Here is a 27,244-nt window from a genome sequence, read left to right on the forward strand (position 1 = left end):
GGGTACTGCCCCGGACCGGGGAGCATGTCGGCGCTGCTGCCCTCAGCGGGGCTCCCCGGCACTGAGCGTGGAGGTAAGGAACAACAGGGTGAGCTAAGGGATGCACTCAGGGATGGGGGACTGGGGCTGGAGCGAGAGCTCCTGGGTTTGGGGGTGCTCTCTCCAGGCTCGAGGAGCAGTGTGCGGGTGTGTGTGGAAACATCGACGGGAGCCGTCTGTGTTTCAGTGCACAGAACACTTGTCCCCACCCCTCCCGCAGGGAGGTCAAGTCACCAGCACTTTCCTTGCTGGGCCGAATTCCCTCCTGCCGGTAACGTGGAGTGTTTGGTTTGCACCGCAGAGCTCCTGCTGCCTTCCCTTGGCCAGAACCCAGTGGGTTGTCTCGAAAGCCCCAACCCCACTCTAGGAGAAGCCCAACCCCTCCAGGTTTCATTTAATGCTGATGAGGCAGGCAAGGGGGCCAAGGAAACCTGCGAAACTGCAGGTTCACTGCATAGCTTGACCAGAGGGTGCAAATCAGCATCGCTCCATTTACACCAGCTGAAGCTCTGGCCCCTGAGGCTGAGATTTCAATGGCGCCATTAGGCCTGTGCAGACACAAAATCTGTATGGCTGTGAAGACACACAACTCCTAGTGCACGCTGTTAGCAAGGGGTTATGCTAGGAGACTCGTTCCTCTACATTGAGGGTGGGGGACAGCACCGTAGGCCAGGATAATTGTGCCCACACCAGGGGCTGTATGGGTACCCACAGCACTATAAAATCCCATCCCTAATGGAAACTGTCAACTTGGTACAGGCAAGCAGAATGGCAAAGGCAAAGGCTCCCCCCAGGCCGCACTTTGCCTTTGATCCCAAAAGCTGCGGGTTCAGCATGAATCCCCCATTTCGGTGCTACTGTGATGGGCTGTGAGCAGTGCTCAGGCTGGAGTCGGTCGGGAGAAAAGGCACAGGGTTAATGTCGCTCCCCCGGGAAAGCCAGGCGTTATTATTAGAGAAGCTTCAACATTTTCCTTCATTTCTTTCTGGCTGAAAACGAGTCCCTTTTCTAAATGACATTCATTGTGGAACATTTTAGTTTCATTTTAATTTTGAGAATTTTTTTAAAATTTAGGAACATATTTGGGAAAAAAATGTTTTTCGTTCTTTTGCTCATTTTGCAGCAGTCCTGGCAATTAGTAATAGTTTTAACAGAGAAATAGCAGAACACAAACTCCTTGGGAAGTTCATCCTAAGGCCCCAATTTCTGCACATTTTTCTGATCTCTGCACATTTTTTACTTTTCTTTTCAAAGCGAGGTCTGGAAAAGGCAGGCTTTTCCTCCGGATGCCCTCCCCGAAGGCAAATGTGCTGCATAAGCCAGGAGTTCCCTTAGCGGCTGCTGGGATGCTTTCATTCTGGTTTAAACCACATTCCTCCCTCTCTAAGTCCATCACAACTCAAGCAGACAGCATGCAGATAAAAAGGCTCCACTCCTTCCAGGATCAGGGCTGGTGTGATGCTTCCCGGGGGTGTCCAGGGTTGTGGGGCACCTCGCTGTTGTTAGTTGTTGGCTGCGTGTGTTTGTTCTCTCTGCGTGCTGCAATGGCTCTGGCCAGATAGCCTGGATAGCAGGCTCCAAACACACTGCCCAATAAGACCACAAGACATGGTTTTGTAGTGAAGGCACCCGACCAGGTTTATTGTCAGCGAAGCATGGTCCTAGCTCCCCAGATCAATGTCTGCAGTTACACTAGCACAAGTATGTTTGTTGCAATGGACACAGCTTAGTGAATGGCAGGAGTTTCCCTTCCCTGCTACTCCCTCTGACACTCCTTTTTATACCCCGACACAAACAAGTTACGTGTTGCCCCTCTGACATGGTTCGTTACCACCCTTTACCTTGTACATGTTGGTTTGCTCAAAACATCTCCATCCATCATGCTGTCATCCAGACCTGGGAGGGGGTGGGGGTGGCGTGTCTTTGTATCATCTTCAGGGAGTCTGTTTACATCATGACCCTGTATCGGGGTGTTCTTGTGGAATGTGTTTGCGTGAGTGTCCTGTGCCTAGCACGTCTCAGGAGCGTGTGTGTGTTTGCAATGCCAGCCCTGTGCTTGCCAGGTTCTGTGAGCCTGACTCCGCTCCCAGCCTGACTTCTCCTCACTTTGCTTTATATTAGCAGGACCTGACCACTACTTTAGTTCAGGCCTCAGGCCTCACATCGGGCCTCTGATACAAGGCCTCATCATGTCTCAGGCTCTTTTTCTACTATATGTCCCCACCTTTTCTTTTCATGGGGAGGATATTTGCCCGTCATCCCGCCATAACGCATGGACTGAAGATGACCCAGTGGGCTAAACCCTGTTATGTGGTCACCTTACTTTACCATCCGCACATTCATACCCCATCTGTCCCTTAGTCTGCAATTCCCGCTTACGACTGGTGGACAGATTTTATTTTCCAATTGTTTTTAGTCCCTTATGCCGGGCCTGGGAATGTTGCCTCTTAAGTTGTCATGAGATAAGAGGGAAGGTCCTTTCATGGATTGAGAACTGGTTAAAAGACAAGGAACAAAGGGTAGGTATTAATGGTAAATTCTCAGAATGAAGAGGGGTAACTAGTGGTGTTCCCCAAGGATCAGTCCTAGGACCAGTCCTATTCAACTTATTCATAAATGATCTGGAGAAAGGAGTAAACAGCGAGGTGGCAAAGTTTGCAGATGATCCTAAACTGCTCAAGATAGTTAAGACCAAAGCAGACTGTGAAGAACTTCAAAAAGATCTCACAAAACTAAGTGCTTGGGCAACAAAATGGCAAATGAAATTTAATGTGGATAAATGTAAAGTAATGCACATTGGAAAAAATAACCCCAACTATACAGACAATATGATGGGGGCTAATTTAGCTACAACCAATCAAGAAAAAGATCTTGGCATCATCATGGATAGTTCTCTGAAGATGTCCACGCAGTGTGCAGAGGCGGTCAAAAAAGCAAACAGGATGTTAGGAATCATAAAAAAGGGGATAGAGAATAAGACTGAGAATATATTATTGCCCTTATATAAATCCATGGTACACCCACATCTTGAATACTGCATACAGATGTGGTCTCCTCATCTCAAAAAAGATATACTGACACTAGAAAAGGTTCAGAGAAGGGCAACTAAAACGATTAGGGGTTTGGAATGGGTCCCCTATGAGGAGAGATTAAAGAGGCTAGGATTTTTCAGTTTGGAAAAGAGGAGACGAAGGGGGGAGGGGAGGAGATATGATGGAGGTATATAAAATCATGAGTGCTGTGGAGAAAGTAAATAAGGAAAAGTTATTTATTTGTTCCCATAATACAAGAACTAGGGGCCACCAAATGAAATTAATAGGCAGCAGGTTTAAAACATATAAAAGGAAGTTCTTCTTCACGCAGCGCACAGTCAACTTGTGGAACTCCTTGCCTAAGGAGGTTGTGAAGGCTGGGACTATAACAGCATTTAAAAGAGAACTGGATAAATTCATGGAGGTTAAGTCCATTAATGGCTATTAGCCAGGATAGGTAAGGAATGGTGTCGCTAGACTCTGTTTGTCAGAGGGCGGAGATGGATGGCAGGAGAGAGATCACTTAGGTTCACTCCCTCTGGGGCACCTGGCATTGGCCTCTGTTGGAAGACAGGATACTGGGCTAGATGGACCTTTGCTCTGACCCAGTACGGCCGTTTTTATGTTCTTATGTTAGGTCTGGAACTTTGACTGAGGAATATAGTTTTATGATTGAGCCTTGGGGGCACTCCCAGGTAATATATATGGACATGGTGCAGTGTATACGGGTATAGTGTGTATCTGTACATATCACACCACCTCATATTTAAGCATCGCAATCCATTTTCAAGCTGGTTGTGTAGTCTGGCCCTTTTACTTTAGGGCTGCAGATAGCAACACACTCCTAACAGGAGTCTCCTCGCCGGCTGTGAGCAGACGTCAGGTTCAGCGCCTGTCCCCACCAGCCTCCGGCAGCACAAGTACAGCCTCCCAGGCCTCCCACTCTCCGTACGGGTAATGATAGGCACATCACAAACCCTGAGTCTCTTGAGCATGCCTCCAAAGTGCCCAGGCCCCGAGCTACTGCAGAACTCTCAGATCCGCTCTTCCCACAGGAACAGCACACTCCAGCTTGCAAGACTCAGCTCGGGACCCCAGCTCTACTTAACATACAGCACGGAGAGCCAGGTTTAGTGAAACCACAAATACATGTATTAGCAAAGAGCAGAGATTCAAGTGGTTGTGAGTAAGAATGTGGGAAACATAGAACACAAAATCATCACATGCTTCCTAGGGCCTAACTGACAAGACAGTCCCCTGACTCCTACAGGACAGTTTACCCCACGTGCTTTCCCCAGCATTTTCCACCACTTTGGCTGAGATCCCCCCTTCATAAGATCAAGCGCGCTGACAGCTTGTCCTCTCAGATGGAAGGAAGGAGGGTGTACCACCATACCCCCTAGTGATACCCCCAAATTCTCATTGTCCTTCAACTGTGGCTGGCAGTTGAAGGCCGTGAGCTTCAAAGGAAGGTTTGAAAGCTCGAAGCCTCTGGTAATTGGCTGAGCCTTAATCAGTAGACGGGGCATTAACTCAGGCCAGGGCTTTATAAAGCTGCGCACAAGCGACCAGGGAGCTTGCGACCAGGGGCTGCTAACAGGGAGTTTTGCAAGGGAGTTGGGAAGGGGGGGGGTCCCTTGTCGGTCCTACCTGTTCCCCTGTAGTCCCCTTAAAACCTATAATCCAAACCATATTCCAAAACCCCTTTCTTTAAACCACCCTTTCATAAACTAGGAGACAATGCAGGCAGAAGCCCAGCAGCAGAGTGGGGGCTATCCAGTTTATTGCGCTGAGTGTAGCATGTATGATTACCTGCCTTGTGGGAGGGTGGCGTATGTGTGCAGTCGGTGCAAGGAGCTCCTGGCCCTCAGAGACCACGTACAGACTTTGGAAGCCAGGGTGGCGGAACTGGAGGAGCTAAGGGAGACAGAGAGGTATGTTGATGAGGCTTTCTGGGACACTGTAGAATTGTCCCACCTCCGCTCAGACAGCCTCTGTGCTATTGAGGAGGAAGAGACGCCCAGGGAAGCAGAGCAGTCAATGGGAGCAGAGGGAAACCTTCTCATAGTTGGGACCCTCCTTCCAGATGGTGCTGAGGTTGCCTCTCGCACTGAGGTTACCTCTCTGGGGGAGGGAACTCCAGTTGCTAGGAAAAGGCAGGTGTTAGTAATGGGAGATTCGATCATTAGAAACATAGACAGCTGGGTTTGTGATGACTGAGAGAACCGTATGGTGACTTGCCTGCCTGGTGTGAAGGTTGCGGATCTCTTGAGACATCTAGACAGACTTATGTGTAGTGCTGGGGAGGAGCCGGTGGTCGTGGTACATGTAGGTACCAATGACATAGGGAAGGGAAAGAGAGATGTCCTGGAGGCCAAATTTAGGCTGCTAGGGAAGAGACTGAAATCCAGGACCTCTATGGGGGCATTCTCAGAAATGGTCCCAGTTCAACGCGCAGGGCCAGGTAGGCAAGCAGAGCTTCAGAGTCTCAATGCGTGGATGAGACGATGGTGTAGAGAGGAGGGGTTTACGTTCATTAGGAACTGGGGAAACTTTTGGGATGGGGGGAGCCTATACAGGAAAGATGGGCTCCACCTAAACCAAAGTGGAACCAGACTGTTGGCACTAAACATTAAAAAGGTTGTAGAGCAGTTTTTAAACTAGGAGATGGAGGAAAGCCGACTGTTGCAGAGGAGCATGTAGATCGGACACAGACTTCTCTTAGGGGAGAGTCTGATGATAGGGAATCTCCAGGTTATAGTCAGGAACAGAGGATGGAAGAGGATAATGTAAGGGCCAGATCAGATGATAAACGGTGACATAAAAAAGAATCTGGCACCTCAGAAAAGGGCAGACAAATAAACAGGGACAAGTTTTTAAAGTGCATGTACACAAATGCTAGAAGTCTAAATAATAAGATGGGTGAACTAGAGTGCCTTGTGATAAAGGAGGAGATTGATATAATAGGCATCACAGAAACCTGGTGGACTGAGAGCAATCAATGGGACACAATCATTCTGGGGTACAAAACATATCGGAAGGACAGAACAGGTCGTGCAGGGGGAGGAGTGGCACTGTATGTGAAAGAAAATGTAGATTCAAATGAAGTACAAATCTTAAGCGAAACCACGTTCCATAAAATTGCTATGGATAGAAATGTCATGCTCTAATAAAAATATAATATTAGGGATCTATTATCGACCACCTGACCAGGACAGTAATAGTGATGATGAAATGCTAAGGGAAATTAGAGATGCTATCAAATTTAAGAACCCAATAATAGTGGGGGATTTCAATTATCCCCATATTGACTGGGAACATTTCACTTCAGGACAAAATGCAGAGATAAAATTTCTCGATACTTTAAATGACTGCTTCATGGAGCAGCTGGTACGGGAACCCACAAGGGGAGAGGCAACTCTAGATTTAATCCTGAGTGGAGTGCAGGAGCTGGTCCAGGAGGTAACTATAGCAGGACCACTTGGAAATAGTGACCATAATACAATAACATTCAACATCCCTGTGGGGGGAAGAACACCTCAACAGCCCAACACTGTGGCATTTAATTTCAAAAGAGGGAACTATACAAAAATGAGGGGGTTAGTTAAACAAAAGTTAAAAGGTACAGTGACTAAAGTGAAAGCCCTGCAAGTTGCATGGGCCCTTTTTAAAGACACCATAATAAAGGCCCAACTTCAATGTATACCCCAAATTAAGAAACACAGTAAAAGAACTAAAAAAGAGCCACCGTGGCTTAACAACCATCTAAAAGAATCAGTGAGAGATAAAAAGACTTCCTTTAAAAAGTGGAAGTCAAATCCTAGTGAGGCAAATAGAAAGGAGCACAAACACTACCAGCTTAAGTGCAAGAGTGTAATAAGAAAAGCCAAAGAGGAGTTTGAAGAACGGCTAGCCAAAAACTCCAAAGGTAATAACAAAATGTTTTTAAAGTACATCAGAAGCAGGAAGCCTGCTAAACAACAAGTGGGGCCCCTTCACGATCGAAATACAAAAGGAGTGCTTAAAGACGATAAAGTCATTGCAGAGAAACTAAATGGATTCTTTGCTTCAGTCTTCACGGCTGAGGATGTTAGGGAGATTCCCAAACCTGAGCTGGCTTTTGTAGCTGACAAATCTGAGGAACTGTCACAGATTGAAGTGTCACTAGAGGAGGTTTTGGAATTAATTGATAAACTCAACATTAACAAGTCACCGGGACCAGATGGCATTCACCCAAGAGTTCTGAAAGAACTCAAATGTGAAGTTGTGGAACTATTAACTAAGGTTTGTAACCTGTCCTTTAAATCGGCTTCGGTACCCAATGACTGGAAGTTAGCTAATGTAACGCCAATATTTAAAAAGGGCTCTAGAGGTAATCCCGACAATTACAGACTGGTAAGTCTAACGTCGGTACCGGGCAAATTAGTTGAAACAATAGTTAAGAATAAAATTGTCAGACACATAGAAAAACAAACTGTGGAGCAATAGTCAACATGGTTTCTGTAAAGGGAAATCATGTCTTACTAATCTATTACAGTTCTTTGAAGGGGTCAACAAACATGTGGACAAGGGGGATCCAGTGGACATAGTGTACTTAGATTTCCAGAAAGCCTTTGACAAGGTCCCTTACCAAAGGCTCTTATGTAAATTAAGCTGTCATGGGATAAAAGGGAAGGTCCTGTCATGGATTGAGAACTGGTTAAAAGACAGGGAACAAAGGGTAGGAATTAATGGTAAATTCTCAGAATGGAGAGGGGTAACTAGTGGTGTTCCCCAAGGGTCAGTCCTAGGACCAATCCTATTCAATTTATTCATAAATGATCTGGAGAAAGGGGTGAACAGTGAGGTGGCAAAGTTTGCAGATGAAACTAAACTACTCAAGATAGTTAAGACCAAAGCAGATTGTGAAGAACTTCAAAAAGATCTCACAAAACTAAGTGCTTGGGCAACAAAATGGCAAATGAAATTTAATGTGGATAAATGTAAAGTAATGCACATTGGAAAAAATAACCCCAACTATACAGACAATATGATGGGGGCTAATTTAGCTACAACCAATCAAGAAAAAGATCTTGGCATCATCATGGATAGTTCTCTGAAGATGTCCATGCAGTGCGCAGAGGCGGTCAAAAAAGCAAACAGGATGTTAGAAATCATTAAAAAGGGGATAGAGAATAAGACTGAGAATATATTATTGCCCTTATATAAATCCATGGTACGCCCACATCTCGAATACTGTGTACAGATGTGGTCTCCTCTCCTCAAAAAAGATATTCTAGCACTAGAAAAGGTTCAGAAAAGGGCAACTAAAATGATTAGGGGTTTGGAGAGGGTCCCATACGAGGAAAGCTGAAAGAGGCTAGGCCTCTTCAGCTTGGAAAAGAGGAGACTAAGGGGGGATATGATAGAGGTATATAAAATCATGAGTGATGTGGAGAAAGTGGATAAGGAAAAGTTATTTACTTATTCCCATAATACAAGAACTAGGGGTCACCAAATGAAATTAATAGGTAGCAGGTTTAAAAAAAATAAAAAGAAGTTCTTCACACAGAGCACAGTCAACCTGTGGAACTCCTTACCTGAGGAGGTTGTGAAGGCTGGGACTATAACAATGTTTAAAAGGGAACTGGATAAATTCATGGTGGCTAAGTCCATAAATGGCTATTAGCCAGGAAGGGTAAAGAATGGTGTCCCTAGCCTCTGTTCATCAGAGGATGGAGATGGATGGCAGGAGAGAGATCACTTGATCATTGCCTGTTGGCTTCACTCCCTCTGGGGCACCTGGCATTGGCCACTGTCGGTAGACAGATACTGGGCTAGATGGACCTTTGGTCTGACCCGGTACAGCTGTTCTTATGTTCTTAGGTCCTTATGTCCTTCCCAATCGGGCTCTCCTCTGCTGGTTCACTTTTTCCTTAAATCTCTCTGCAAATTGCCTTCATTAGCCCCAGCATAGACTGCCAAAGGAGGCCTGTTCTGAGCCACATAACCCTGGATTTACATGTGAACAGATGGACAGAGAAATGTTTCTTGCCTGACAGAAAACCTGCTTTACATCTTTCTGGTGACCAGTCCTTAGTCATAGATTTGAAGAACACGATTTTTGGGTATATCCATAACTCCTTACATAACATCCATATGTACATCCTGCAGTGGGTAGGATGATCAGTGTGACACATGCTTTCCGTAGAGACCTTACATAACATTCTTTTGGTGAACCTAGGGATCCCTGTCCCCCCATAAAAACAATGAGGAGACTGGCAGCACTTTAAAGACTAACAGATTTATTTGGGCATAAGGTTTGCATTTGAAGAAGTGAGTTTTTTAACCATGAAAGCTTATGCCCAAATAAATCTGTTAGTCTTTAATGTACCACCAGACTCCTTGTTCTTTTTGTGGATACAGACTAACATGGCTACCCCCGATACTTGTCCCGCCATGTACTCCCGTGCCCACTGGCATCCAGAGGTCCTTGGGGCACAGCCCGATCCTGGTAGTTCTTCCCAGAGACTGTTACACCAACTGGGAGCAGCTCCACCTGTGAGGGTTACCGGTGGTAGCATGTGTTCTCCTTGGTGGTACGAGCAAGCAGGACCACATCCTAGAAATGGAGCACGGAACCAGCTGGGTATTAACAGAGACTGTATTGTTAACTGGCCCAATCCTGATATCTCCCTTTGTGTAGAATCCTCTCCTGGAGTCAGTGACTGGTTGGCTGGAGTGAGCGTTTCAGAACTGGGACCAGTAACACTAATTGTTAGAAACTCCCCATGCAAAACCCTTGGGACAAGCCAACAAACGGGCCGATGCTGCCCCCTTCACCCTTTTCTTCTCCTTTCTCTTGGGCCCTGCCCCTCACTGTAATTCTCCCTGAGGATACCTGGCTAGGCCTCCTGCTGCCAATAAGCCCTACCGCAGCCCCTTGGACACAGGCAAGCAAACTCTGTAGGGTCGCTCCTCTGAACCACTTTAGTAAAGGTGCTGCCCTTTGCAGTGCCAAGTACCAGTGTTCTCGCCTGCCCAGACGGTGGTCGGAGATCCGCTCTCTAGCTGATCAAGGCATAGGTGCCAAGCTAATGTGGGTTCCCCTGGCTTCCTACTCCTCCCTGCTCTTGCCATCCACCACCCAATGCCTACTCAAGGACATGGCCTGAGCCCTGCAGAGCCAGGCCAGGAGATGAGGGCAGCTGCACGAAGTGTGGGAGAAATGTTCTGCCTGTGGGCATTGTGCCCAGTGCTTGCAGCCCAACACAGCCCTGTGCTGAGACCCAGCTTGGTGAGATGGAGTGTCACCCCTCTGGAGCCAGTGGGGTTGCACCTGCTGACGGTAAGGCTGGTATAAGAGAAGACATCCTGTTTGCCCTGAGATATGGCCAAGGGACCCCCAGCAGAGGCTGGGTGGACATTTCAAGCAGCACTTTGCCCATCTCCATCCTAGCCCTCTCATCTGGGGATCCCAAAGCACTCAAGCTCTCCCAGCCGACAACAGATACGTTCATTCTACACTGGCCTGGGAGATAGGGGTATCATTAGGGTTCCACCCTTGTCCTGGCTGGGCTGAAAGATTGCCTGTAGTTTGCAAGCCCCTCAGCTTGGGCTAACTTGAGAGCAAACTCACCCCCCCCACTAGGCTTCTCAGAGGGGGATATCTTTCTGCAGTGGGCAACTCTGCCATGTTTGCTTTGAGGATCATTTGAGCCCTAGACTTGGGATGGGAGAGTAACAAATCCCACAAAGAAAGCCACAGACAATCCAAGCCCTGTGATTTGCTGGATTATCATCAGCCATTTCACAACTGGGGAAACCGAGGCACAGAGAAGGGCAGGGACATGCCTGAGGTCATGGAGTGAGGCAGTAGCAGAACTGCAGACAGAACCCAGGAATTCTGAATCACAGCGTGCTGAGGTGGGCCTACAATCCCGATTCCCAGGACCCTGTTTCCATGAGAAAATTTGGCCTCCCTAAGTGTCATGCTCCTGTACCAGATGTGGACTGGCTACAAAGCTTGCTTATAAACCCCACCTGTGTTCATCATAAAATCCTTTGATTCTCTGAATTCACATGAATCTGCAGCTAGGCTCTTCCAAAGTCTCTCCGGTAGAGGTGTCTGTACACTGCATAGTACAGCATTGTCTCTTAAGTGGAGTTGTACTGGATCTCCTTTCAAAAGTCCAATATCATGAAATCCTCTCTCAAGTTCTTCCACCTTTCTCACTAGGCCCATCATGATGTCCATGCTGTGGCTCTCAGAAGGCTGTTGGTCTGTGATTCCTTGATCATATACACTCTGAATTCATAGTTTTTGTCTTTGTAGGTTGTTTCTGTGATCAACTAGTCCATGCAATTCAGAATCCGTCCAGGGCAAGTCAGGGCTGTGTTAGGTGACTTCAGCTCTGGGAGCTGACTGTGACATCAACTCCTGAATCAGTTTTAAAGTCAATAGTCTTGCCATCATTATTCAATTTCACTCTCCAGGCAGGCTCTATGGCATCACCAGAGACAAATCCCAGAAATAATGGCTCTTGATTGTCTGTAATATGAATCAACTCTGTGACTGCTTTCACACAGCAAACAACTACAAAATGTCCATGTTTCATGTATTTATTACACTGTTTGCCTCTGGCTAAACATGTATCATCTCTTGGGATATAACTTTTTCCACACCTTGTGCATGTAGGCTGGAATTGGTCCCTCTTAGCCTGGAAGTTCTCCCTCCTTGCCTCAGGGGTTTTATGATCTTGACTTTTAACATTCAAGTGTCTGTTTGTAGTTTTTCAGCTAATTTCAGATTTTTCAAGTTGCTCCTGCCCTTTGTTCTGTTTGACTAATTCTGACGGCTTTGCTACCGGCATAGCTGTATGTAGGGTTAAATCTCTCTTCAACTGTAACTGCTGTGAAATACCCAGCCTGTCACCAATATTTTCATGTTTTGCATCCCCAGAATCACAGTTTTCAGCCAATGTATGCAGAGCTCTTATAAAACATTCAACATTTCCCCCTCATTCTTGAATTCTCTGGTGAAAACATGCACGTTCACAAACCCCATTTATCTGAGGTATAAATTATGCATCATACATAGCCAGAACTTTTTCACAGTCATCTTTGTGACTTGTGTCCTCAGTAAAGTCAAACCATTTAAAGATAGGGTCTGCCTGCTTCCCCATAGCATATATTAAAGATGATATCTCTATATCCAGTTTCTTTGTGGAGTTGAATAGCAGTGCTAAATCTTGCAAAACATTGTTTCCAGTCTGTCTCTTCTGAAGGTTTGTTGAAGCTGATGTTCTTGGGGGCACTGAAGAGGGGCGTTGAAGGCATGCTGATGAGATCCTGCAACCTTTGTTGCTTTGTTCCTTCTGTTTGCAACCTTTTTTGCTGTATTCCTGCTATTTCTGTTCTTAGTTTACTCCTGACACCATGTCATAGTCCTGTACCAGATATGGACTGGCTACAGAGCTTGCTTGTACACACTACATGTGTTCATCATAAGATCCTTTAATGCTCTGCCAGGCATGTCTGAGGTTCATTTAAATGAGGTCTTTTATGCACATTGCCACCTAGTGGTTGAACAGTATAACACAGTTTAGCATTCCACTACACTAGGAGCCTTCGCACATGTGAGCATCCTGCCTGCAGGACGGCTGGCTCACCTGCCCTGTCACTCAGCCGGAGAAGGGCCACTTCATGGCTTCAAACCACCCTCATCCTGGAGGAAGGAAATGATCAGTCTGTGGAGCATGTGGGGAAGCCAGTAGGTTAAGAGCTGGAGGAAACCCCAAGTCCCTGCAAAGCTAGATCCATCCATTCTATTGGTAGGGAATCTCTTTCTCTGTCTAGATTAATAGCATTTAAGGCCAGCAGGTGCAGTGACCCAGCTAGGCTCGGCGGTGCTAACAGGGAGGCAAGGCAGAGGCAAACCAAGACAAAAGGGGTGATTTTAAAGTTGTCGAACTTTATAAGGGAAAACCCCCAAGTTGTATGAGGAGGATAAATAATGTAGGACATTCCCAATGACTTACTACATAAAATAATAAACTCTCGGTTACCAACTCAGTAACCTTTGACTGAGCAGCTAGTGCCAAACACACTGGTACTAACAAACAAGAGATTACTCAACAAAATAGACTGTATCACTTCAGAGAAGAATCAGCTTTTCCCCTCCTTGGCCGTAGCTCCAGCGCCACTCTTGCCATCCTGCACTTTGCTTCTCTTTGCCTTGACGTGCTCCTTAGATTCGAAGGTCCTGGGGTTGTACCTCTTTGCAGTGAGTTCATCCATGAGCAGGGCTTTGTCATCTGCTGCGCGCTCGTTTGTCCACTAGGCACCTTTGGTCTGTCAATAGCTGTTCAAATGGTCGTTCTCTCTGTTCATGGACTTAGGTCCTCTCTGGGTGGGCATCTTTTTTACTGGTTTTAGGACCTGTTTATATCTAACAGCTTTTTGATCAATTTCCTTTTTCACCAATTTCAGGGTTTTTCCTGGATATTCTCCCCGGTGAGTCTGTAGATTTTATTTTCTTCTACCTCCTTTCTCTCACCGTGTCTGCTCACATGCCCAGGTCAGTTTTTTTCTGCTTCTCCTGACCTGAAACTTTCCCTATTTGCCTTCTTTCCTCCTTTTCACTTCCCATGCCCTACTCTAGTCTCCTGCTTGTCTTTTATTTGATCACTTCACTTCCAATCCACACTCTGGTTCATCCACTAGCTCACCAGTTTGATTCTTCGCCCCCTCTTCAGCTCAAGCTGCCCTCACTGGCCATCTCTCTCCTCAGGGCAGCACACTGGTGCTACTGCATCACTGCTGCAGCAGGTGCCAGTGCCAGGGTGAGGCTTGCTCCAAAGGGACCATTAAATCATCCTGTCTGCCCCCATATAGCACAGGCCAGACAATGTCCCCCTGCACTCAGCCCAATGACATGTGTTTGACTGACACATCTTGCAGAAAGGCAGCCAGGCTTCCATTAGGAGCTGGAGTTCATTCCCTCTCACTCTTAACAATTGGTGCTTTTTCTAATTGGAATGTGTCTGGCTTCAGCTTCCACCTACTGGGTCTTGCTCTGCCTTTCTCAGCTCAACGAAAGAGCCTTTTAGTGCCTGGTATTTCCTCCCCATCTACATATACACTGTCAGGGGTGGCAGGTTATACGGGCTCAAAGTGCTCGAGCACCAGGAATATTCAAGGCTGAGGGCTGTGCTCCGCCAATATTTGGAGCTGGGTTTCTCTCCTGGCCCTGTCTGGAGCAGGCCCTGCCCCACCCTCCCCCTGCCTCGGAGCTTCCCTAACTGAATTAAAACAAACAGCCTGTGCTTCTCTCCCTTCCTTGTGCTGCCTGCTGCTTTAAAGGCTATAGAGATCAGCAGCCGGCAGCCTGTTGGAGCACCTCAGGAGGGGGAGGGGGAGAGAGAAGGGGGGAGGAGGCACCCATGTGGTTGGGAGCTCTCTCTCCCGCCCCCCTGGCACCCACCTGGAACAGACGCCAAGGAGGATTCCGGCCAGGAGATGGACATCTGGGGTGGACCTCACTCACCTGAGCAGCTGCTGGGGCTTCGGGGAGGTCTGACCCTGTGATCCACCCCCTCCCCTTCTAGCCCCCACTCCTGCCTGATGCTGGGCAAGGGGCAGCCCCACCCCCAGTGAGACAAGGGTGAGGGGCAGCAGGCTGCAGCAGGGGAGGAAGGAAGCCACCTGTGCTGGCAGTTCCCCTGCCCCTCAGCACCCACCCACCCACCACGGGGGAGATGGGGGAGGGGAGCGTCCTAGACCTGAGCAGTTGGGGCTTGGGTGAATTTTGTGACACCCTACTCCCCCCCAGCCACCACCCTCCAGTCCCCACTCCTGCCCCATGCTGGGCAAGGGGCAGTACCATCCCCCATCCCCAGTGAGGCTATGGTGAGGGGCAGCAGCAGGGGAGGCCACACATGATGGCAACCCCCTCCCCCGCAGTACCCACTATAGGGGAGGCGAGTGGACTTTTTGGACCTGAGAGAGTCCTTAGGAGCATGGGCAGTGACCACGGTGCAGAGTGAGTGTGCTGCCGGGTAGGAGAGGGGAGAGATAAGGGGTCCCTCCCCTGGAGCTTGCTGCTGCCAGTAAGGGGGGGGAGTCCTCTCTGGCCCTAGCCCCGGCAGCCTGTCTGCACTCCAAGTTCCTTATCCCCAGCCCTGCCCCACCCCAGAGCCTGCACCCCCAGCACCCCAACCCTGAGCACCCTCCTGCACTGTGAACCCCTCATCCCCAGCCCCACCCCAGAGCCCTCACTTGAGGGGAAAAACGTGCAACTTAAATTTGGTGGTCAGTTTGGAGTATCATTGTGTGACGAACTGGGAAAGTTCTTAATGTTTTCTCTGAGTACTGTGTTGGTGCCTCAGTGTCCCCATGGCAGTTCTTAAGTATCTGGCAGAGCAAAGGGCCAGTGCACCTAAATGCCTGGCACTCTGTCTCCTAGCAACTGATGGCCTGGGCCCCTCCTCTGCAAAGGTGCCAGCTGAAGGTGTTGGAGACAAAGGGATCAGGTGACCTCCTGGCCCGGGAAAGGGGCTGAGGAGAGAGGAGGGGCTGGGAGGGGTTGTTGGTCTGGAGCTGGCTGGGGTCAAGGGTGGAGGGCAGACCTGGGGGTCTGGCTCACTGCCCCCCAGAATGGACCCAGCCGAGGGGTCCGGTTCGCTGTATCTACAAGCTCTGTTTTAGACCCTGTTCCTGTCATCGAATAAACCTCTGTTTTACTGGCTGGTTGAGAGTCACGTCTGACTGCAAAGTGGGGGTGCAGGACCCGGTGGCTTCCCCAGGACCCCGCTGGGGTGGACTCGCTGTGGGAAGCGCACGGAGGGGCAGAGGATGCTGAATGCTCCAAGGAGAGACCCAGGAGGTGAAGCCGTGTGAGCTTCTTGCCCTGAACAAGTCTGCTCCAAGGGAGAGGAGGCTCCCCAAAGTCCTGCCTGGCTTGGTAGGGAGGAGTTCCAGAGCATCACCCGGTGACTCCGTGACAACTGGTGGCAGTGGTGGGACAAACTGCACCCCATGAATGGCGCTGCTTGCAGTAAGTGACTGGGGAGCAGTAAAACAAAGGAGGGATAATGAGGACCAGGTGTGCTGAAGGCTCAGAGAGGCACGGTTTCAGGGGGCAGTTAACCTCTGGGAGTGTGTGACCAGCGAGAAGGACTGTTGGAGTAACGGGGTCCCCCTGAGAATTGCAGCGAGCAGTCTCAGGGGCGGAGGAGCTTGCCGCTCGACCCTGGGAGAGAGAAGGATTTTTGCAGTAGCAGGATTCCCCTAGGGATTGCAGGAGCAGTCCCAGGGGCGGAGGAGTCTGCAGCTCGACCCTGGCAAAGAGGTGGTGATCACGAGAAGGGCTGGCACACCAGGGGTTCTTCCTGGAAACCATGGGGGAGCCAAGAGCACACAGGCCTGTGAGTCCAGAGCCACTTGGGAACGGTGAAGTGATGGCCTATCACCATCTCCTTGAGAAGGACATTGTGATCCTGTGCACAAAGAGAGGGTTACGCATGGGGACGTTCACCAAGGCACAGTTAATCGTGCAGTTGGAGGAGACGCACCGCTCTGAGGAGCAGATTCCTGGCCCAGATGGGGCTACAAGAGGATCTGAGAGCAGCTGGAGCATCAGCCAGGCATCCCCAGGAGTCTGGTCCCCAATCAGACGAGGGTCTTCACGATTGGGTTCCCCATCAGGAGATTGGAGACGGATGGGATGGGAGCAGAGCCCAAGAGAGCGAGAGGACCGTGAGAGAAAGCAAGAGCCCGAGGAAAAGCTGCATGAGAAGCAGCAGCAGCATGGACTGGTGATGGTGGAGCAGAGAGACATAGGGGGCTGCCCAGGGGTCAGTGGGAAAACACGCCTGCGGGGGCGAGACCCTGGGACAGAGAGAACTGTGGTGGTGCAGCCCCAGATGCTGAGGGACTGTGGAACCTGGGTGAAGTTCCCTGGGGTGAAGCCCCTCACCCTGCCTATGGCCCAGATCCCTGTGCAGTCCCAGAAGGGGTCGGGCTGGCTGGTAGTTGGGGTTCTCCAGGATATCGGCTGGGAGGCCTTGTTGGGGGATGACTATCTCCCCGTGGGACAGGATCCAGGCCCCGCTCCTGTAACGGCCGAGGATTTGAATTCAAATCCAGGGAACCAATTGGCTAGGATGGAAATGGTCAGTGAAAATGCAAATAACCTGGCTGGCAGGGGGGAGGGGCTGCTGGGCTCAGGATACCTGCCTACCTATAACCAGCCCCCTGGGGCTGAGTGGGAGGGAGAGATGCTCCCCGCCCCCCTGCACACCGGAGACGGGGCTCAGGCTGGCTCTGATGCTGTGACCAGAGCAGAGAGCTCGCAGCCTGCCCCCAGTGGGACAGCAAGGGCAGTGCTGAGCACGGGGGGAGCTGAGACCCCAGCTGAGTGCAGGGACACCCAGGCAGGGCAGGTCAGCTGCCAAACAGGTTTGCCTGGTCCAGACGTGCTGCTGGGAAGTGATTACACAGCAGGAAGGGAGCTACCAGGGACAGGGCTCAGGGGGGCTGTGACCCCAGGCCCAGCCAGCAAGAGGGAGCAGGTCCCACTCCCTGCCCCAGCTGCTGAATCCCAGACCGAGCTGCAAAAGGATCCCTCCTTGGAGAAGCTGAGGGAACTTGCTGGCCACAGCGCTGCAAACCTCCGTGGGGAAGGCTGCAGGGACAGAGTCCTGCAGGAGGAGGGATTCCTGTACTGGGAATGGGCTCCCCAAGGGGAAGTAGAACTGGGGGGAATCGGGCGGCAGCTGGTGGTGCTCCAGGAATCCACAGGGCTCTTCCCATTTGAGCTGCTGGATGGGAGGAGAGTGAGGGGACCCCTGGACCTGAAGAGGGAGGAGTGGATGGAGAAGGGGGAAGACCCCCAGGGGGATCTCTTCCCTGAGGTGGGAGCCAATCTCCCCATCAGGTGTTCCCCGTTCAGAGTCACTGGGAAAGCAGCCCAGAACCTGGAGATAGAGGTCAGGGACATGCTGGCTTTAGATGGGATCCAGCCGTTTTATAGCCCATGGGCCTCACCCATGGGGCTGATCCCCAAGGGAGACAGGAAGATCTGGTTTTATGGGGGCTATCAGAAGCTTAAAGCCATCACAGTGTCCGATGCCTACCCCATGCCTAGGCCTGGGGAGATTCTAGACAAGCAGAGGGAGATGGAGAACTTGGCCCTGGCAGACACTGATAACATGTGCATCTTTAGCTAGACCTGGGAGGAACAGGTGTCCCAGGTGAAGAGGGGGCTGGGCTGCCTCAAGGAGGTGGGACTGACATTAAAAGCTGGAAAGTGTAAGGGGGGACGGCAGAGGTGTTGTGTCTGGGCCACAAAGTGGGAAGCGGCTGCCCAAGCCCAGAGCTTGCCAAGGCCAAGATGGGGGCTCTTAAGTGCTGGGAGAAGACCCCGTCCCAGTTTGGACCCCAGAGGTATTGGGGTAGCAAAAGGGTTCAAGCCGCATAAACCTTCCCACATGCGGCCTGCAAGTGCCATCAAGCACACCCGACCTAAGGGAGGGCGTGAGACTGGACTGTCCTGGTGTAACTCACACCGAGGAATGGGAGAGATGCTGGGGCATCCATGGGAACGCTGGTGGGTTCGAACTTCCCCAGGTCACTGGCAGGAGTGACCTCGCTCAGTTCGGTCTCGAAGGGGGGAGAGATGTGACGAACTGGGAAAGTTCCTAATGTTTTCTCTGAGTACTGTGTTGGTGCCTCAGTGTTCCCATGGCAGTTCTTAAGTATCTGGCAGAGCAAAGGGCCAGTGCACCTAAATGCCTGACCCTCTGTCTCCTAGCAACTCATGGCCTGGGCCCCTCCTCTGCAAAGGTGCCAGCTGAAGGTGTTGGAGACAAAGGGATCAGGTGACCTCCTGGCCCGGGAAAGGGGCTGAGGAGAGAGGAGGGGCTGGGAGGGGTTGTTGGTCTGGAGCTGGCTGGGGTCAAGGGTGGAGGGCAGACCTGGGGGTCTGGCTCACTGCCCCCCAGAATGGACCCAGCCGAGGGGTCCGGTTCGCTGTATCTACAAGCTCTGTTTTAGACCCTGTTCCTGTCATCGAATAAACCTCTGTTTTACTGGCTGGTTGAGAGTCACGTCTGACTGCAAAGTGGGGGTGCAGGACCCGGTGGCTTCCCCAGGACCCCGCTGGGGTGGACTCGCTGTGGGAAGCGCACGGAGGGGCAGAGGATGCTGAATGCTCCAAGGAGAGACCCAGGAGGTGAAGCTGTGTGAGCTTCTTGCCCTGAACAAGTCTGCTCCAAGGGAGAGGAGGCTCCCCAAAGTCCTGCCTGGCTTGGTAGGGAGGAGTTCCAGAGCATCACCCGGTGACTCTGTGACACATTGTGTTTAGCACAATACTTGATTATTTTATACCCTTTAAAGTATATAGTCATATACAGGTGTTATAAAGTGGGAATGTTCTTAATGTTTTCTCTGAATACTGTGTGGGTGCCTCAGTTTCCCCTATGCATTTCTCAAGGATCTAGATGGTGGGATAAGGAAGTGTGATTGTTGTAGAACCCTTGAGTGCCAGTGTGATGCCGTCTGCACAGAGAATGGCCGAAACCCTGTCTCCGGGCAGCTGATGGCCTGGGCCGCCCTCCTGCAAGGTACCAACTGAAGGAGTTGGAGAACAAAGAGATCAGGTCACCTCCTAATGCCTGGAAAAGAGACAAGCCAGAGGAGAGAGTGTCAGTGCCTGTGCGGACTTCCAGGCAGCGCATGGTGTGGAAGGGGATGCTGGGATGCTTTGGAACTACTCCATACAAAGCCAGTCAGGACTTTGGGGGAGCGTCCTCTCTCTGAGCATACTGTCTCCAGGGCAAGAAGCTTACACCTTCCTGGGTCTGACCTCAGAGCATTCAACATGCCCTTCCACACTGTGCGCTTTCCGCAGCGAGCCTGCCCAGGCAGGTCCTGGGGCAACCAGAGGTCCCTGCACCCAACTCTGCAGTCAGACGTGACTCTCAGCCAGCTGGGAAAACAGAAGGTTTATTAGATGACAGGATCACAGTCTAAAACAGAGCTTGTAGGTACAGAAAACAGGACCCCTCAGTCAGGTCCATCTTGGAGGGTGCGGAGCCTAGACCCAAGTTCTGGGCCTCTCCCCATTTCCCCAGCCAGCTCCAAACTGACACTCCCTCCTCTAGCCTTTGTGTCTCTTCTGGACAAGGAGGCCACCTGATCTCTTTGTCCCCAACGCCTTCAGTTGGCACCTTGCAGGGGAAACTGAGGCACCCACACAGTATTCAGAGAAAACATTAAGAACATTCCCACTTTGTCACAACAGGTGCAACAAAATATAATACCGTATGTTGAAGCAGGCAAGTGCTGCTTCTGACTTTTCACTTTAAATTGACCCTTGTAATCTTGTGGTGCTGATGCGTTGTAGCTTCATTTTATATCGGCTTACAGGGCAGGAGCGGGTGGGAGGGCACCACCATTTTGGGCACCACCAAAAATTATATAAACCTGCCATCTACATACGCTGTAATCAAGTCACCTCTCAATCTTCTTTTTGATACAATTCTTCCATCCCTGCAGTGTTCGATTTTGAAGCTGCTGGCTTCCAAGCTCTTCTGCCCTGTGTCCTCTGTGCGTTAGAGAGCTGGCCATGGGGTTGTGGTTAAAACTAGGGCTGTCAAATGATTTTAAAAAGGAATCCCAATTAATTGCAAACTTAAAAAAACAGTCACAGTTAATCACAGTTTTAATCGCACTGTTAAACAATAACAGAACATCAATTCCAATTCAGCATGGAACACGTCTTCTGGAATGGGGATCGAAGCATGACAGGGCATGTGAATGTTTAGCATATCTGGCTCATAAATACCTTGCAACAACGGCTATAACAGTGCCATGTGAAGGCCTGTTCTGACTTTCAGGTGACATTGTAACTAAGAAGCAGGCAGCATTATCTCCCATAAATGTAAACAAACTAGTTTGTCTGAGCAATTGGCTGAACAAGAAGTAGGACTGAGTGGACTTGCAGACTCTAAAGTTTTAAGTTGTTTTGTTTTTGAGTGCACCTATGTAAAAAAATAATAATTCTACATTTGTAAGTTGCAGGGTCATGATAAAGAGATTGCACTACAGTACTTGCATGAGGTGAATTGAAAAATACCGTATCTTTTTTTTACTGTGCAAATGTTTATAATTAATATAAAGTGAATGCTACACACTTTGCATCCTCTGTTGCAATTAAAATCAATATATTTGAAAAGGTAGAAAAACATCCCAAAATATTAATAATTCATTTCAATTGGTGTCGTATTTTTGTTTAACAGTGCGATGAAAACCGCTATTAATCGTGACTATGTTTTAAATCTAGTTAATTGGTTTTGCGTTAATTGCTTGAGGTAACTGCGATTAATTGACAGACCTGGCTATAACTTCTTTCGGGGGGGGGGGGTGTGCCTGCCCCTGCCTCTGGGAGTGGGAGGTTGACCCAGTAGAAGGCTCAACCCAGCTCTCAGACTCATTCCATAACCACAAGCCCCGACCTCTTCTCCGAAGCCTCTGCTGGCCTGAGTGAGCCCTGCTGTCATGGCAGAGAAGGACACTCCAGTGCTGTATGTGCTAATGGAACCCAGGGATGCGTGACACGTCCCCTGTGGGCCCATCCTCAGGGGCCTGGGGTCTGTGACAGCACCCCAGGCTCCTTGGCTCATGCTGCAGGGCCTCCTGTGTTTAGCTTTGGGCTCGCCCACATTGTGGTTCTCCCACTGAACCCCTTCTCCCTCTGGCTTTCTGCAGCAGAGAATGGAGAGAACTCGCGGTACAAGTCATCTGGCTCCAGTGGCGAAGAGGAGCTGAACCCGGGCAAGAAGAAGCTGAGGAGGCAAAGGACTCACTTCACCAGCCAGCAGCTGCAGGAGCTGGAGGCCACCTTCCAGCGCAACCGCTACCCAGACATGAGCACCAGAGAGAAGATCGCAGGCTGGACCAACCTGGCGGAACCCAGGATCAGGGTAAGCAGGTGCCTCCTCAGATACTCCAGCAGGGGGCAGTCCAGGCCTGATGGGCTGAAATGGCTCAGCCTACGGTCTGCCTTCCCCTCCAAATGTAGCTTTTACAGAGCGGGGCCTTCAGATGAGTGGGGTTTGTGTGAGAGCCTCCAGAGAAGCATGGCAGCACAGAATTCCAGTCATATGCTGAAGGAGTTGCTCCATTAGCTGGTAGCAGTAGTAGACCATTGTCCTCTGGGAGGTCCTCCACTACAGAAGCATACAGTGCACATTGTGCCAGTATGTTACAAGTGCCAACAGCAGGGCCAGGAACCCTTTGATGGACAGGCCTGGTAACAGTGGGAAGAGGACATCTCTCAGCAACTCCTGTCGAGTCAGGAAGCAATTCCTATCCATGTCTCCTGGGGCTCGAGTGGAATGCAGGGGCAGCCCTTTGACTCCTGCCATGCTGCCATAATCCCTCTGGTGCCACAGATCTTGGGCTTTCCCAGCCCTGTGTGCAGCTTGGAGGGCTTGCATGGGCAGAGACTGGCAAAGCTCATCACAGGGGCTGAGTGAGTCTGTGGGTTCGGGACAGACCCCCGTACTGGGGCATAGGAATTCGTCACAGAGGGAGACAAAACTGTCTGGGTCATTCCAGGTGCTGGGATGACTACGGCTGCTGTTTGGGCCAGATTCAGACCTGGTGTGAGCCGGTGCAGCTCCACTGAGCTCTGAAAGGTGGTACCAGATTGGATGGGGCCACATAGTGCTGCGAAGATGCCAGCTTGGCATCCCTAGAGCCTTATTCACCGAGCAGGGACCATGTCTGCAATGCCCGGGCAAGCCCCATGCTTGTACTGGAGACAGGGATTCAGCCTCCAGGGGTCATTTAGTCCCTGGTCCCTCTGCTAACTGGGGAAGGAGGGTGCTTTGGGGGATCTGGGCTCACCTGCTAGCAGCTGGGCCGAGTCCCACCAAACAGCCCCCAGCTGGGGATGCCCGTGAGTCTCTCCTGGCTGAGGCAGGGACGGCACAAGCTGCTGAGAAGTGGGAGGCAGGTTGACTAGCTGCAATGCTGGCTGCTGTGACACTGAGCTCAAAGCAGGTTTTTCTCCCCTCCCCACTCTCTCTCTCTGAAGGTCTGGTTTAAGAACCGCAGAGCCAAGTGGCGGAAGAAGGAGCGGCACCTGCAGACCGAGCTGTGCAAGGGGGGCTTTGGCCCCCAGCTGAATGCTCTGCCCAGGGGCCCGTATGAAGACCTCTACCCCAGCTACTCCTACAACAGCTGGGCCCCCAAGGACTTCCAGGCCAGCCCCCTCCCCGGCAAAGGCTTCCAGCTCTTCAGTGCAGTGGATTTCAATTCCTTCTCCCCACAAGCCATGTTCCCGGGGGTGTCAACAGCCTCCATGCCCAGGATCCCGGCCCTGGAGAACTTCAACAGCCTGGCCGGCCCTGCCAGGTCTCCCACCCCCACTTGTGGACCTGAAGCTTTGCCTGACATGTACAGGGACCCCTGCAATGCAAGACTGGCAGGGGTGAGACTCCAGGCAAAGCAGCCCCAGCCCCTTGGCCTCGAGGTCCTGCCACGCCCAGCCACAAGCCCCAGCTCCTGCCAGTACACACTGGACAGGCCCATATAAAGGGGACCCCAGAGCACCGGTACCAGCCTCCTCTCCAGACCATACAGAGGGGTGGAGGGTTCTCTCACCAAGGACGGTGTGGAGGGAGGGGGGTTCCCCAGTTCTGGGACAGTGCCCTCCACTGCGCCAGAGCTGCCCTCAAAGCCCATGCACCCCATCTCCCTCTACCAGTGCCTAGCTCAGGGAGCCCAGGGAGTGCCAAAGGCTATGAGCAGCCCCAAAGATTGTGGCTTAGCTCAAGACCTGTAGATCTGGCCCCAGACAAAGCTCACTGCAGGCAAAGTGTAGCAGTTTGGGTTAAAGTACTGCGGAAAGCGCCATCTCAGATCCCAAACAAGTAACAGACTCTTGGGAGGAGACAAAGCCCCCTGTGAGAGGAGTGGAGGAGACCTGGAGAGGCCTGGACACAGGGCTATGGGACTAGTCTGCTCAGCAGGCACAGGGTAGGGCATGAAGCTGTTCTGACTGAGTTCTGCACTTGGTGGCATTATGATCTCCAGCTCTTGCCAATGAAACAGAGACTCTGGACTCAGGCTGTGGCTAGAGCAGGGAGCTTGGCGAATTCTGTTCCCCGCGCTGGAAGGGAGTGCCAGAGGGTGAGCTGAGGAGCAGGGATGGTGTGTCTGGACTCTAGCAGATAGACCAGGAGCCCTGGATTCTATTTCCAACACTAGCATTTCCTTACCATGTGACGATGGGCAAATCCTGTCCCCGCCCTGCACCTCAGTTTCCTTGCCTGTAAAATGTTGGTAATGGTGCTGACCAGCCTCACCAGAGGACTAATTCATGCTTGTAACATGCTTTGGGATCCTTGGGAGGAAGGTGTAATATTGTCGGTGCAGATGACATCAGAATTGGGGGAGGGGTAAATCTCGCTGTGGACAGTCATTGATACAGAGTGATCTGGATAGCTTGGCAAGCTGGGTGCGAGCAAACCAGGTGCAGGGAAGTTCTCTGGCCTGTGTTATGCAGGAGGACAAGCAGACTCACTAGATACTCACAGCAGTTCCTTCTCCTCTTAAAATCTTAGAATTTAGGTGCAAACTATTCTTTGGCCTTGTAAAGTTGGTGCAAGCCTGCTTTCAGATCTGAGCCAGAGTTTGTATAGGATCTGGCCACATCACCATTATGATATCAATTCATGTCCCATCCTCCTGAGGGTGGAACAGACTGGTCTGTCTTTTCCAATTCCAACTCCCAGGAGACCCCCCAGGACTCCTTGGTGCATGGCTCACCATAGCTGAATTCCTCTCATTTCAGGGCTTACTGCCATGGGATTTTGGGGCATGCTCAAATAGTTCCCCTGTATCTCCCCCTCTCTCAAAAGCCCACATACGCATCAGTGCCCCCTCCAGAGCCCACGAGCTCTGCCTTGTGAGCAGCCAAGTGACAGGGTGCTCTCCAGCAATGGCTGTAGGAAACAGGGATGGAACTTTGAACACACCCCACTCACCCTGCCTGGGGCCCTGACTAGCCAGCTTTCACCTCATTTCTCTGGAAAGCGGTAGGGAATAGTGTTTAAGACCCAGGGCTGGGAATTGAGGGTACAGCTACACTGCAAAAACCCAGCGGCAACAAGTCTCAGAGCCTGGGCCTACAGACTGGGACTCACACTTGGGGCTGAAAATAGCGGGTAGAGGTTACTGTTTGTGCTCTGAAACCTAGCTGGATGAGGTGTCAGACCCCAAGCACCAGCCTAAGTGGGAACGTTTACACAGCTTGTGTTAAAAAAGGCTCCAGAGGCAATCCTGGCAATTACAGGCTGGTAAGCTTAATTTCACTACTGGGCAAACTGGTTGAAACTATAGTAAAGAACAGAATTATCAGACACATAACTGAACATGATTTGAAGAGGAAGCACCAAAATGTTTTTTGTAAAGGGAAATCATGCCTCACCAATCTACTAGAATGTTTTGAGGGCGTCAACAAGCATGTGGACAAGGGGGATCCAGTGGATATAGTGTGGTTAGATTTTCAGAAAGCCTTTGACAAGGTCCCTCACCCAAGACTCTTAAGCAAAGTAAGCTGTAATGGGATAAGAGGGAAAGTCCTCTCATGGATCAGTAACTGGTTAAAAGACAGGAAACAAAGGGTAGGAATAAATGGTCAGTTTTCAGAATGGAGAGAGGTAAATAGTGGTGTCCTCCATGGGGCTGTACAGGGACCAGTGTTATTCAACATATTCATAAATGATCTGGAAAAAGGGGTAAACAAGTGAGGTGTCTTTTAACCCTGTTATAGTCTTGGCCTTCACAACATCCTCTGGCAGCGAGTTCCACAGGTTGACTGTGCATTGAGTGAAGAAGACTTTCTTATGTTCGTTTTAAAGGTTTTCAACTGCTCCCTCTTAATTTCATTTGGTGTCCCCTAGTTCTTGTGTTATGAGAAGGAGTAAATAACACTTCCTTATTTACTATCTCCACACCAGTTATGATTTTACAGACCTCTGTCATATTCCCCCTTAGTCGTCTCTTTTCCAAGCTGAAAAGTCCCAGTCTTATTAATCTCTCCTCATATGGAAACTGTTCCATATTCCTAATCATTTTTGTTGCCCTCTTCTGAACCATTTCCAATTCCAATATATCTTTTTTGAGATGGGGCGACCTCATCTGCACACAGTATTCAAGATGTGAGCATACCACAGAAAAAAATTAGTGAGTGCTTAGCACCCACCACCAGCCAGCTCCCCCCACCACAGGCACCAGCTTCCTCCTTTTCCCGGGAGTGCTCAATGCCCGGCCCCACCCCTATTCCACCTCCTCCTCCAACCCCCACCCTCGCCCTGCCTCTTCCTGCACCTGCTCTGCCCCTATCCCACCTCTTCCCACCCAGTTCCACCCCTCCCCTGAGCATGCCCCATCCCCATCCCAGGCCCCGCCCCCACTCCACCCCTTCCCCCAAGCCCTCACCTCCACCCCGCCACTTCCTGTCCCAACTCCACCTCAGGCCCTGCCCCCACCCCACCCATCCCCCCAAGTCCCCATACCTGCTCTGCCTCATCCCCACCTCTTCCCACTTCAGTTCCACCCCCTCCCCCGCTCCTTGCCCTCCCTCCCAGTGCCTTCTGCATGCCACAGAACAGCTAATCCATGGTGGTCAGGAGGCGCTGGGAAGAAGGAATTGATCAGTGGGGCTGCTGGTGGGCGGGAAGTGCTGGAGGGGGAGGGAGAGGGCAGGGAGATTCGCTGCTGGTGGGTGCTAAGCACTCACTAATTTTTTTCCATGGGCTGGAACACCCACAGAGTCAGCGCCTATGGTAATCAAACCTTGGATTGGTTGTTGGAGAAAATGTGTATTTTACTAGTCCCTGGAGGGGGGAACACAAGTTGTTACTTCCTGATCTGAGGGCAGATGAATGTGGTGTTTCCCAAGATGCACAGCATGGGGGTTTGGACCAGACAGCGCAGGTACCTGGACGGCTGAAGGAAAAGGAACACGTGCACTGCTAGAATTGCCAACGTGGATTCTGGGCAATTCCTGGGTCATGAGGTTGCATGAGTTTGTGAGAGAGCAAGGAATACACCATGACATGGGGATTGCCGACTGTTTTACCTGCTCGGCAGCAGCTCACTGGTGACTTAAGAGGTTG

General features: G+C 50.6%; 1 protein-coding gene across 1 annotated transcript; it reads left to right on the forward strand.

The window, feature by feature from the left end:
• Positions 1-26,179, forward strand: LOC127043600 (pituitary homeobox 2-like). Its single transcript, XM_050937579.1, has 3 exons — positions 1-73; positions 21,822-22,036; positions 23,155-26,179. Exons 1-3 carry the CDS (start codon positions 25-27, stop codon positions 23,653-23,655), a joined length of 765 nt encoding a protein of 254 aa, XP_050793536.1. The 5' UTR covers positions 1-24; the 3' UTR covers positions 23,656-26,179.
• The last annotated feature ends 1,065 nt before the right edge of the window (positions 26,180-27,244 follow it).

This window comes from Gopherus flavomarginatus, chromosome 2, assembly GCF_025201925.1.
Source record: "Gopherus flavomarginatus isolate rGopFla2 chromosome 2, rGopFla2.mat.asm, whole genome shotgun sequence".
Lineage (NCBI taxonomy): Eukaryota > Metazoa > Chordata > Testudines > Testudinidae > Gopherus > Gopherus flavomarginatus.